Source organism: Episyrphus balteatus, chromosome 1, assembly GCF_945859705.1.
Source record: "Episyrphus balteatus chromosome 1, idEpiBalt1.1, whole genome shotgun sequence".
Classification (NCBI taxonomy): Eukaryota; Metazoa; Arthropoda; class Insecta; order Diptera; family Syrphidae; genus Episyrphus; species Episyrphus balteatus.
Genome location: NC_079134.1, coordinates 116,040,323 through 116,054,754, shown reverse-complemented (window position 1 = coordinate 116,054,754; position 14,432 = coordinate 116,040,323). Strand labels below are relative to the sequence as shown.

The 14,432-nt window shown below is 31.5% G+C and overlaps 1 protein-coding gene across 1 annotated transcript; it reads right to left on the bottom strand.

Annotated features, from left to right (window-relative positions):
* Nucleotides 1-7,076: 7,076 nt before the first annotated feature.
* LOC129905487 (protein kintoun) lies at nucleotides 7,077-14,432 on the bottom strand. The gene is made up of 5 exons (XM_055980952.1): nucleotides 14,206-14,432; nucleotides 12,967-14,158; nucleotides 7,932-9,039; nucleotides 7,505-7,619; nucleotides 7,077-7,405 (listed from the first exon to the last, which is right to left on the bottom strand). The coding sequence occupies exons 2-5, from the start codon at nucleotides 14,138-14,140 to the stop codon at nucleotides 7,217-7,219; spliced, it is 2,586 nt and encodes an 861-aa protein (XP_055836927.1). The 5' UTR covers nucleotides 14,141-14,158; nucleotides 14,206-14,432; the 3' UTR covers nucleotides 7,077-7,216.

Sequence of the window (14,432 nt, the reverse complement as noted above, 5' to 3'; positions counted from 1 at the left end):
TCAATGGACAAACGAGTAACTGGAAAATGGGTACTAAAATCTTTTCCGGTGTATGATGGTACAATTTCTTCCAAGTACTCAAGTAGAGAGAAATCGCATTCCTGTCATCTTGCCCTACGAACATCATTGCCAAATCTTCAAACTCATCATTCCGGTTGTTGACGAACTTTACGAGGAAGTGAAAATAAAACTGCTGGAATCCTCCATACACTCAAGTAAAAATTTCTCGCAAAATTCTGATGAGGAATTCTTTATTTTGTTTTCAAAAAATTGAAATTGTATCCACTGTGATTGACTTGCACTATTTTTATTTTAAAATTAAAATTAAAAGCTGATTGGAAACTATCAAAAATATAAAACAGGTAGCTGATCATTTCTGTTCTTACTTGTTCTTACAGTTTTCACTCACTTGTGCTCTTCTGATTAGGGATGCAACATCGTTAAAAAAAACATCGATGTTTGAATACATCGATGTTTTATTTACAACATCGATGTTAAAAAAACATCGGTTCTATCTTCGATACATCGATGTTTTCCCGATGTTTTTTTTGTTGGACATAAATACGTTCTACTGTATCTAAAGAACAAAATATTTATGTCTTATCTGTTTAAAACCCAAAAACCTAAGTTGAATTCAATTTTTAGGTACCACAAAACAGACAAATTTATCAACAAAATGAAACATATTTTCTTAATACGATTTTCGTTTTTATTTATATATAAATACCATCAATTCTAATCAAATGGAATCAATTTTTTTAACGTTCAGAGCTCTGAACGTAACTCACAAGCATGTCAATAATGGTCGCCATAGGCGTACACACCATTGGGCCAAGCGGGGCGGTGCCCCGAGGCCCCAACTGACGCTAGGGCCCTGACTGGAGACAATGCAGAGAAGGAAACTGTTATTATAAATAAAGTAGAAAAAATATTACCTCAGGGACCTCAAAAAATGCTACTAAAATAATCTAAGCGACCAACAAATAATACTTCTGGGGCCCCCAAAAAAAGAGAAAGGCGTATACATATCCTTTTTAAAAAAATGTCGAAATGGCCCCTTAAAATTAATATTGTCCCGGAGCCCCGGCAACTCAACGTACGCCTCTGATGGTCGCGTTTTGATTTCTGAACATACAGAAACAGTCTTTTGAATGAAAACATTAAAAAAAAACTTTGAAGCTTTGAACACTAGACAAAAAAGATTGAGTTTGAGAGTTCAAGTTCTGTTATTATGCAAAAAAAGAAAAACGAGTAACAAAATGAACGATGTCGATGTTTTGCAGATTTAACGTCGATGTATCGGCGATGTATCGGCTTAAGAAACATCGATGTATACATCGATGTATACATCGATGTTTTTAACAAAAACATCGATGTTTTGAAAACATCGATGTATCGTTTGCATCCCTACTTCTGATCTATTCTGTCCAGGTTTTTCTTCATTAAACAGATCTAATATCAAATATCGTGTTGATATTTGATAAACGTAATAGGGGCCGCAGTTTCATTTATTAATCATTTATGTCGTTTTCCTTCACTCTATTGGGGAGTACTCTAAATTTTTACTCCTTTTCCTGGAGTTATGTAACATAATGAGAGTAATTTTTTTTTGTAATTGTGTGTGTGTGATTAGACAAAAATTGCTGATTTCCTTGAAGAAACTAGTGATAACAAACGAAGGTAAAAATTTGTATGAACTGAAAAAAAAAAAAAAATTCGCAGTAGTCAGTATTTTTTTTTCTACTAAGGGGGCTATTATTTCATGCAAATGCTTCATGGGAAATTTTTATTTCGAATATTATATTATACAGAGTGTCCGGTAAAAAATGGATAAGCCTGAAATGGCTGAACGCTAAACTTATGACTGTACTAAAACCAAATAGAAAAAATTTCTATCGCCACCAGTTTAGAAAATATTAGCTGTTTTTTGTTCAGTGTATTTCAAATTTTATCAATTCGCGTTTTCGGTTACCACAACCACGAATGAATGAATTTTATAAATTTCTTTTTTTATAATTTTCTACAATAAATTGACTTACCTAAAGCATTTAAACATTTTTATACATGTTGCACTTTTTCTTCGAAAAAATATAGAAATTCGTTTTTCGGTGCAAAATGTAAAAAAAAAAATACGGTACAAAAAAATACGCAATAATTCTTCTAAAAAAATGTTATAACTGTTGAATAGTGGCTTTAAAAAAGTTATTTAATTTTTTTATGCAAATGCATAAGGGTCAAAATCATGGAGGTGGGAAATTTCGATGACAAAATTCTTAAAAAATCAACTTTGTTTTATGATAAAAATTTCATGCTCATATGTTCGCTTTAGCCATAATTTGTCGGTTCATGAACGGGCAGAGCACAAAAATGTAAATTTTTCAATTTACCGCAAAACCCCAAAAATTAGTACCTACTGGAAAAACGTTCCTCGAAATGGTGGTGATCTCTTCAAAACGACTTTAGGGGTCTAGAAATAGCATCAATGTGATTGATATATTATTATATTAAGATTGTGGGTCTTAAATAAATCAAATAAAACTTTATTTCTTGGGGCAGAGACCGATTTCTACAAAAAAATGCTTATATGAACGTCCGAAACACTTAGGGCATAAGTAATTTTTACCGACTTCCAAAAAGGAGGAGGTATTCAATTCGTCTGTATTTTTTTTTTTTTTTTTTTTTTTTATGTTTGTTACCGCATAACTTTGGACAGAGTGAACCAATTTCGATAATTCTTTTTGTAGTGGAAAGCTGGTGGCTGCAGTGTGGTCCCATTTCGTGCAGTTTTAGCCATGGGAACTATTAGAAAAACCATAAAACCCTGTTTTGATCCATGGAAGTCGGTTTTGTTTTTTGATAAAAAAGATTATTTTCTTTTTTGTTTTTTTTTGTAACTTTTTTGATAAAAGTGTATATTACAGCCATACTTCGATAGGATACTGAGTGCAAAAAACTTAAAAAATGCAAAATTATGAGTGTGAAAGCTTGGCCACACCGGAAGGTACATGCGGTAGCGGTACGGGTAACTGTATGAAAAAAAATCCACATCTGAACATTGATGTGTCAGTTTGGAATTTTTTTCATACAATTACTCGTACCGCTACCGCATGTACCCTTTGGTGTGGCCAAGCCTTAAGACTACATTATTAGCTGCGTTCCTTTGGAAATATTTATCTACTTTTTAGTAGATACTTAAAGCTGCTTTGAACTACTTTTTCAGTATAGCAAAGTAGATCAAAGTAGTTTTAAGTACTAAAAAGTAGATAAATATTTCCAAAGGAACGCAGCTATTTATTCGTATTCTAAGAGCGTTCGCGGAAATGACGTCTGACCACAATTTATTTTTATTTTGTATGCCTCAATGTAAAACGAAACATTTTTGAGATTATATTGTAGTGGCCTCGATTTTTGATCATAATCATGCCTATTACAGAAGACGCAGTGACTCAGTCCCCGGGAATCTACTCGATCCGCAACCGAATAAAATTTCAATCAGTGAACTCCCCGGGATGAACTGTATTATCAATCCTCGAAAACACACTAAACTGCTTACCGACATATGTCATTGTTGACACTTACATGGACAAATGTCATTCTATCACTTCCGCACCGGCGGCTTCGGTAATACGAAATCTTGTGAAAGTGACTCTCACTCCCGCCGCAGTGCATCTGCGTCTTCGGTAATAGGCATGAATATCACAAAAAAAAAATAAAATTTCAATCTAACTATACCCCAAAACAAGCGTTCCCTGAATGACGGTTAATTGATGTACGCTACTTAATAATTAAACTAAAACTAAATGTAAAAAATAAGCGTGGAATGATAAGTCTATATAAAATCAACTTTAAAAACTGCTTGCAGCACAATTTGTACGATAGATGATTAAAATATTGATTCATTAAGAAATTTTGGTTTTATGCGTCATTTTTCTTGGGAGAACTTTTATTAATGTATAAAAAATAACAAAACTTAATTTTTTTGTAAGAGATGTACCAATTTTTAAAAAGTATTGTGTATATGTAGTATTTAGAAAAGAAATACTTAAAAATAATTGACTTTAATGTGTTTTTAAGTCATTTGAATATCAGTTTTTGAGTTATGGACATGTCCGGGAACGCTGTTTTTGGGTATATTAGATGCAATAAAAAAGAAATGGAAACTTTTCTAACCAAAACAAATATTATCGTAGATGCTTGCCTACTATTTTAATTGGTAAATGAGAAAAAAGCTTTAAATAAATTTTCCACCTCATTCGTGGTTGTGGTAACCGAAAACGCAAAATGTGATGTTAATATTTTGATTAATTTTTAATTTTTTCTTCGTTATTTCCTTAACCCTTGTATGCAGATCGACCTAAATTTTTGCTCCCATACAAAACTATCCTAAAAGCTTACGCGAGTTAAGATATATTTAAGAGTTTCAGCCTAGTTGTGCGGAGATTCAGTTAGAAAATCACACATTCGTTTTCAACTATACATTTTTTATCTGTAGTGTACGAAAAATAAGTCAATAAGAACGTAGAAAAAAATCTCAGCTAAAATTTAGGGCAATGTGCGTACTAGGCTTAAAGAAATAATTTTTTTAAAACTTTTTTTAATTTGAATACATTTTCTCCTTAAGCCTTAACTACATTGGCTCAAAAAGTGAAAATTTTCAAACGCATTTTTGTATAGTTTTTCGGCCTGAAAAATTAAAACAAATGATGCAGAAACCTTATTTTTTGGTCTAATAAACAATTTGTATACTCTTTTTCACAAAACAATTGCGCTAGCCAGAAAAAAAAATATTTTCACTTTTGTCCTTTTTAAAAAAGTGGTGTATATAGTTAAGCCTTTATGAAGCATAATAAGCATTCGTTGATAAGTTTTACTTTTGGTATATTTTTCATTATGCTTCTGACCGGTTTGATTTTATGACTGTAAAATAAAAATATCCCGTCGGCCCAGAAAAAAAATGGGTTTTTTTTTATCAGGCACATGATTTTTTTTTATTGATGAAGAACACTGGTTGAAAAATTTCTTTATTTGGTTTTCAATTGCATTTTGGAAAATGTTTTAAAAAGTTAAGAATTAACGAAAATAATGGAAGAAATAAATATGGCCGAACATAATATAATAGAAAATATATTCATAATAGTTATTTTTGTTAATGACAAAAGAATTTGAAAGAAATATTATTCGCATTTTTCACTTTGGAAAAAAATTTTAAACTGTCAAACTTCAAATTCATAAGTGTGTGTGCAAGTCCATGTGCAAATCGGTGTAAATCTGACTAAAAATGTGGAGTAATTTTTTTTTACACTTTTTTTGGCGTCAAGGAACACAAAAATAAGTACTAAAAGGGTACTCTCATTGGAGTGAAGAAAAACGACATTAGAATTGATTGGTATAGCATTTGTCTTTCAAATCGAATGAAAACATTACAAAATATGGTTTTAAGAATTTTTCTTGATTCATTTTCCTGATCGCTATAACCGGCCCTATTATTAATTAAATATTTAAAAATGATGCTACAATATAATTTTTCTAGCGATTCGCTAGTAATAGGTCTGTTCCAGACTTTTTTGTGCACTAAATTAGGAAGTCTGTCAAATTAATGAGAGTTGGGAGAGAATTCTCTCAGTAGAAAATAAAACTGCGAAAAACTGCCAAAAAGTCTGGAACAAGGTGAACAACATAATACAGCACAATTTCATATTTTATGCTTAATTCGATAAACATTAACACTTTTTTAATGCAAAGACCACGTAAACGCGATTCAATTTAAAAATCACTACACTTTGATTTTGTTTCTTTTTTATTTATTTGTTTGACATACGTCAACTTTTCATTTGACAGAACTCATATTTCTGCCAGAAGAAATTCTTTGGGCTAAATCTGTCAGGGTGGGGAAATTTTTTACTCTCTCGTGAGCGCTCTCTTCTACACAATTTTTGATGTTGGGAACAGACTCTGACCAAAAATAACCAAATAATAAATTCGGCAGTTTCAAACTGAGTGTGGAACGGACCTAATAATAGGGCCCTAAATTTGAATCTTTAACCTTCGACAGATGTTTTTTAAAGAAAGAAATTTGAGAAAGCAATACAATATAAGGCGTGTTTTATTGTTACTCAGTATTTTACTGAGCAAACATTTTATGCTGTAAACAACAAAAAACGACTACATACTTTTATTTATTTTTTAATTATATATTGTTGAAGGGTCAAAAATGTATTATAAGTCTATACAAAAAATTTCTCTGTAAACGAACAAATAAAAAACATACGTTTATGTTTACAGTGTAAAATTTTACTGAGCTAAGTACTGAGTTACGAATAAAACACGGCTATTATTAGCTTATATTATATTTAAAGACTGCTTAACAAAATCTTTAGTGAAATGTGGGCTAAAAATAAAATTTATTGGACAACGAAAAGATTTAGAAATGTTATTAATTAATTGTTTTGGTTTGAAGCTTCAAAAAACTATTCAGCGACGTCAAAAATTTAGCCCAATTCAAATAGCTTATTTCACCAGATAAATTTTATATTCAAAATATGTACATACAAAAATGTCTAAAATGTATCCTCGTATAAATACTTTACCCCATACAAATTTATCGAAATTTGAATTTAATAAATAGAATTTTTTACTGGACTAAGCGGTCCAGTACGTTAATATTGAAAAACCGAAAAATATTATCGATACTACCGACCTTAATTAAATTCACCTCAAAATAGTGATTGGTCAATGCCTTTTTTTATTTCAACGCAACTTTCCCGTGCATTAATATTTTGAACTGAAATTTTTGAAAACTTAACTGTAAAATGCCACGAAAAAGAAACCAAACATGAAATGAACATAATAATTTTATTGATACCAATTAGAATAAAAACCCAGTTTCAAATACGTTTAACAGATGTTATGAGCATGACTGCTTTTGATTGAAATATTTCTATCAATTATTCGAAATCTGCTACTCCAATAATTAAAAAAAGGCTTTATTTCATGCAATTATGAATATTAAGCAAACATAATTGCATTTACAGCCCTATACAGCTAAAAGAGTTACCAATGAATTTAACAATAAAAACTTGATGAAACTTACTTATATTTTCTAATTTTTTTTTTTTTAATTCAATATATTATACAAAATAGTTATAAAAGATTATCAAATAACTCCTTATGCAAGATTTAAATATTATTCGAAACAGTTCGAACAAAAATATTTGATCTACATGTCTATGTCAAACATAAGGCTATTTTTTGAATCGAGATCAGATGATTCTGATTCAACCCGGTTTCGCATAGGACAAGAATTATCATTTTTGCTTTGAGTTGACAGATCCAGTCCACTGTCGTGTTTGGAAGATTTTCTTTGCTTCTCAGAAAGCTTCAGATAATGTTCGTTGTTGTTGGGATACTGTAATTGAAAATTTGAATAAGATAAAAGAAATATTTCTTTTCGCTATGTTTTCCAGTGAATTACAACCCACAGTAAATAGTAAAAGAAAAAAATTACCTTGTTATCTTCATAATCCGCCGAATCACCTTCGCTATGGCGACGCTGAAGAGCACGCTTTTTGTTCCTCTTTTTCTGGTTTATCTTTCGGCGACCCAAGATACTTGAATCCAAGCTAAAATTTAAAAAAAATATATTTTCACAAATTTGATGTTAAATAATTATGGCGAAGTTCTTAATTCTGCCCTACGACCATATTTTGTTTATGTGTCCTTTTAATGTAATCTTAAAAACAAGAATATGATAAATAAATAAATATTGTGGCATGGGACACCCCATGAAGAACCAAGGGCTTGAGATAAAAAATCTGAACCATTCTTGCTTGCGTGTATTTAATTTGCAAAAATGGAAGGGACCTACAATATACCGCCGCACCGAGTCAGTTACTAAAAAAACAAAAACATATAGAATTTAATTAAATTCTCACCGAAAAACATTTTTTTTTATCACGTCACTAAATCTAACAGTCTTCTTGCAGCTCTCCGAGAGACCATGTTGAGAAGAATCTTCTTCTGGAATATCATGAAACGAATGCGAGAATTTCATATCTCCATCAATAGAACACGAGTAAGAAATCGGTTCTTCGATTGACGAACAACTGTCCGACATAGTACGTAAGTATCGGCTGCTGTGCTTGAGAATGCTTTTGAATGTCGGAGCGCTTTGGTTTCGCGACTCTGAATAGCTTCTTTGTTTTCGACTTATTGGGATTTGAATTTCACTTTCTTCACCATTCTGCATTGTTTGCATAGACGAATCAGCTACATTGATTTCATTGTTGTCCACCACAATATTTTTGGGTTGTTTTAAATCATTGGCTTTTGTGGTTTTAGCTTTTGATTCAGACGCTGATTCAGCTGATTTTATATTTTGTTTTTTGATGTCATCACACGTGGACTCAGAAAAAGACCGAAGTTTCTTATTCGGCTTTCTGTTTTTCTTACCAAAGCACTTTGATGAATTAGCTTTCAATTCATCATATTCTTGCTTTTTGCAGAAATTAAAATTTTTAGCATTCTTAGGCTTAATTTCAATTTGTATAGATTTATCGTTATCTAAAAGTTCCACAGATACCTCTAGTTTAGATTGCTTATCAAGTTTCGGTTTTTTCGCATTGCCAAGTATGAATTCATCTTGAATTTTAAAAATTTTTGCATTGTTATTATCTAGGCCAGCATGATAGTATTCTATGTTTTGGAAATTTTTTAAACTTATATTCAAGACAACATTGTTATCCCATGCTTCAGCATCAATAGAATCTATTTGTACATCACTTTGCTCCACGAACTCAAAATAGAATGCGTAATGGGTAGGATAAAATCCCGTTCCAATAGATGTAAATTGTATGTGAAAAGACTTGTCATCTTTAATTAAATCTATGGATTCATTATCAACGTTGCGAACGTGTAGCACAATCGCGATTGTTTCATCTAGAATGTTTAGGTCGAAATGTTGAGGAAAGTTGTACTTGATAGAATCCTTTAGAAAATTTGATGACTTCTTTGAAACAACCATAGAATGTTTTAGCTGTGATTCTGTAAGAAAAAAAAATGTTCCTTTATTAATTGGATACAAGTCATTTTTATGTATATTGAACTGAAAAATTATACAAAAATACAAAAAACTTGGGATAGTTTTTTTCTATTCAATATAACTAAAGCAAATGCAACACAATGTATATGGTACATTAAATGGGTATGCTGAGACATTTCTTCGCAGATATTTGCAATCAGACAGAGAGTCTACAGCAATTTTTGGTGGAGGTATCTATTAAAAAAAAAAACTTTTTCCGAATGTTTATGGTTTTCAATTAAATGCAATTCATAAATGTACTTTACACCAGAATATTACTTTTCCTATCCATTACTGGACGCGCGAATTTTAACGCCCTTAAGTTAAAAAAAAAACTAACAAAACAAATGCTGGCGAATAGTTTGCGTTATTTTGAGCGTCTTTAAACCCCTTGTAGCCCCATGTGAACCCTTTCAGAACCTTTCAGAATACAAAAACTTAAATAATATGGAAAAATTACCTAAAAAAATGTCGGATTTCTTAAGAAAAAAAATTTTATCTCGGTTATTTATGAAATATTCCCAACAATGTTATACCATTTTGAAAAGAGAATTGAACACACCAACTTTTAAGGCAACTTGCCGAAACATTGTAGTGCATTTTTTTTTACACTACGGCTCATTGAATTAGAGTCATGTAAAATATTTTAGTACTAAGTTGGGTAAAAAAGTAATATTTTCTTTAAAACTGATACAGCTAAGTTAAAATTTTTGAATGCATTTGATAGCAGGGTTATTCAAGGTTCCGTAACAAAAGAAAAAAATGAGAAAAATTAAGATTTGTAGTCACGGCACATGAAAAACCGTCACAGGGTGGCTATTTTTTCGACTTTTTTTCAAATGCCCATAATGCCCCATTCACAATATTGCGAGACGACGAGACGAGAGCGAGACGTTTTTTCTGAACGTTTTCGATTTAAAGAAAAATCGTTTTAAAATCGTATGGAAATTCACAATGCTGCGATTTTTTATTCAATAAAGTAAACAAAAATAAAAAAAAATAAACAATATTTTCTGAGAATCGAACTCGGGGCGGAGAGGTTGGGAGGCAATCACCTTCTCACCTGAGCTAACTCGAATATTTAAAATTCAGAAAACTTTTATCCATATAAGCTGTCAAGAATAATTTTATACTAAAATTTCATTTTCGAAAAATCGTCGTCTCGTGCGTCCTTTTTCCAAATTTTCGGAATTTCAACGCAACGAGAATCGGAATATTGTGTATTGTTTCATATATTTTCATTATTTGGAAATTTTTAAAATCGTCAAGGAAAATCTCGTCTCGCTCTCGTCTCGTCGTCTCGCAATATTGTGAATCGGGCAAAACTCCCAAAATATATGGCTGCGATTTTTTTTATTATTTTTCTGATAACTGTCACCACCTACCCTATCTACCGTTTTCGTTTCGACGTTAACTTTTGGGACACCCTGTATAGTACCTATATCGCAAGTAAAAACGGAAAAAATAGGCATCCAGAAAAATTGAAGCCAGCATGATAGTATTCTATCATATTCGGTATTACTAGTTTACAACTTTTGGGTAGAACCATAGAAAACGGTTTATCAAACATACGATTAAAAGGAAACAAATCTAGTGCGCCGCCGATGTTCGCGAAGTAGTAAACCTTCCAATTTAGGAAGGAATTCTTGTCAAGATATATGTTAAGCATTCCCACAAGAGAAATCTTATTCATAGTCATCACTCAAGTCGAGATTTTTCTCAAGTGAACAGCTGAGTAAATCTTTTACTTGAAGAATTTCTCAATTATAATCCAAAACTTGATATTTCTTTGAAATATGACGACGGAGATTTTAACTTTTTTTTTATAAATATCGTTAAATTGTGACAAACAGAAAATCAAACCGATACGCAATTATTCAAAATTTTATTGTGAGCATGATTGAGAAAACAAATTTTCTCAAGTCAAGATTTTAATTTGCTCAAAAGACCACTCTATTTTTGCTCTGAACAAAGATTTCACTTGAGCGAATGCTTAAGTTGAGAAAAATCTCAAGTTGAGCACTGCGGTAAGGTTCCTTCTAGGAACACGCGTTTTCCGGCCTTTCATTTTTGAAATGAAATTTTTCGTATTAGGGTGGCTCAAAAAATCTTCTACAGTTGCTTGTAAAATTAAAAAAAATCAACGTTGATATTATTTTAACCAAATTATCGAAGAAAAAAAATTTTCCTAATAGGGTGGTTCAAACAACTTTTTTTAATTATGTAATTAAAAAAAATAATTGTATTCACTGCAGAGAAAGTTTGTAAAAAGTGGTTTATGAAATAGTGTAAAATTGAGTATTTTTGCTTCAGGGGCCTCAGAAAAATGCTTAATTTTACATTTACTATTGGAATTCAACCAAGATCGATTTAATTAATTTGATATAAATTTAATTTTAGTTGAACAAAAAACAGACTTTACCAACTTTCTGTGCAATAAAACTAATTTTTTTCAAAAACGAAAAAAAAAACTGTTTTGAACACCCTAATTATAAATATATTTTTTTTTTCATCGATAATTTGTTTCAAATGTGAACCACGCCACTCTAATGTAACATGGTTAACAAATTTTCTGTTTTATTTTTCGACTTAAGCTACTCTGTCATAAGCACTTTGATGAATTAGCTTTCAATTCAAATATTCTTGCTTTTTGCAGAAATTAAAATTTTTAGCATTCTTAGGCTTAATTTCAATTTGTATAGATTTATCATTATCTAAAAGTTCCACAGATACCTCTAGTTTAGATTGCTTATCAAGTTTCGGTTTTTTCGCATTGCCAAGTATGAATTCATCTTGAATTTTAAACATTTTTGCATTGTTATTATCTAGGCCAGCATGATAGTATTCTATGTTTTGGAAATTTTTTAAACTTATATTCAAGACAACATTGTTATCCCATGCTTCAGCATCAATAGAATCTATTTGTACATCACTTTGCTCCACGAACTCAAAATAGAATGCGTAATGAGTAGGATAAAATCCCGTTCCAATAGATGTAAATTGTATGTGAAAAGACTTGTCGTCTTTAATTAAATCTATGGATTCATTATCAACGTTGCGAACGTGTAGCACACGTTCTACTCTGTCATATTGCCACAGATACTCAATATTTATCGATTCGATGGGCATCAGATTCGATATCTTCCAACTTGATATATTTTTGGCGCCGGGAACAAAGGGATTAAGTCAGAAAAGGTAATTTTGAGGAAAATAAAATTGAAGTTTCAATTTTTGTTTGTAAATCTGACTGTTTTTATTTTGAAAAAGTAATGATGCAGAAACATCATCTATAAGATCTGTTTTAATATCAATATGCTGTTGACCAGAAAATGAACGTTCTTAAAAACGAATTGTGTTGGCTTAACACTTTAAATCTTCCAAAATTACCAAATGTGAGAATTCTTTTTGAGCTGATATAATAATGTAGAAATTTGTTTTTCGTTTTCGGTCTTCCGAAATTAAAAGTGAATGCAAATACAAAGGAGTTAAGTCAACTTAAGACCTTAGTACCATACAATTAAGAAAATTTTTGACTTAAACCCATTGTATCGAATCATTTCTAACGGAAGGAGATACACTAGAACTATGTCGATAGGACTAAACGAAAGAAAAAAAAACTAACTGAAGCCCAATAAAAATCCGAAAATCGATTGATAAATTGATTGGCATAAATCGTATTTGTTCTTCACATGTTCAGACTAATTTTTAACTTAGTAAATCACTAAATTGGCTTTAGCATTTTAGTAAATCGTTTAAAATTCACTTCAAAAATGCCGTGCTCATACGAAAATAATTGTAATTCTAATGTAAATGAAAATTTTCTATGACTATGTAATTTTTATGATTATAAACTAAGACCTAAAAATCCTATTTGTTTAAATATACCATACCTTTATCGATATTTGATTTTGTCTTCAATTCTTCTTGAGGACTTTCTGAAGTCACTGTTTCATTCAATAGCATATCATCTCGTATATCGCTTTCAACACCACTATCCTCCCGGTTAAAATCTTGTTTACCACGCCCAGTATTAAATGCTTTCACCGGCAGTGTAATTACAAGCCTATGCTTATCAGAATCAAATTTAGCTGAACCTTCCTTATCATTTACACCATAAGGTAATTCCATATTCAATTTGTACTTGGCAGGCTTTTCGCTCACAAAATAAAGCCTTTTATCAGTAACATCCAGCATGCAATTGGCGGCTGAATTCAAAAGAGGCAGTTCAATTTCAACGACCAGCTCTTTGGGAACTGTCGCATTTATTTTAGCATCAAGTTCGTACGTCATCTCTGACATATCTACTGGACGACGGTGTTTAACCACATACTTGGGTTTGCAGTACTCATCTAAATGACTCACTGTTTTAGTAGTCAACTTTGCCGGTTCGAAAACCGGCAAAGGTTTCGATGGAAAAATAGCATCTAAAGGACTCGGTTCCTGCTCCGAATGAATAGGAGCATTTTTAGATGCTTTTCTTATAATAGATGGTCGTGGAACACCTTTATAATTAACAGCTGAAAAAGTAATATTGATTCGGTCCAGCCGTACTTTAAATTCTTTTTCAATGCCATTACAAGCAGTTTCTATAAGGCATTGCTTAAATGCTACATTATTATCTGCTTGGAGCAGTGCCTCAGGGTGAAATATCACGTCAAAAACTTGACAACGGCAGTTATTATCATGGAAATCATCTCGAGGTGGTAAAAGCGCATGAGGAATGGTCCAATTTACACCTTTTTTAGTATTTCTATTGTTATTTTCACTTGTAGGGGCAGAAATTTTATCGCACTTGGCAATGTTGAGGAAGCATCTAGAATCACCATTAACCGATGTTTCAATAACAAATCCCGGCTGGGGGTTGAGAAAAGTCACGTCAACGCCACGTTCTGCTTCCAATTGCTTTATTTCTGCTTCATATTGTTTGCGATTTTCGGGGTTTTGTATTTCTTCACAATAGTCAAGGAAGAGTTTCCTAAACTCGTCTTTACGAAGGGCAATACTTAGTTTCTCAAATTCTTCACACGTAATATCAAATTTATCAGAATTTGTATTTACCGACATGTCACACAATCAGATAACCTAGAAAAAAAATTGATTTATCACAGGAAAAAAAAACAATTAATTACAATAAAACACAAGTTATTGCGCAACTAAATTTTATGGATGGAGTTGAACAGGAAAAAATAGTTTTTCGTATATTTTTTGACAATTAATAATTTGCGGCTTTTTGATGATATTGTTTTTCGGCTTTTCAATTATAATTTCTAACTTGAGAGTTAAATGAGAAATATATATTCGATTTTAATATGGGTTTCTGATTTTAGAAATCAAGCACTAAAGTGGGGGCAGAAGC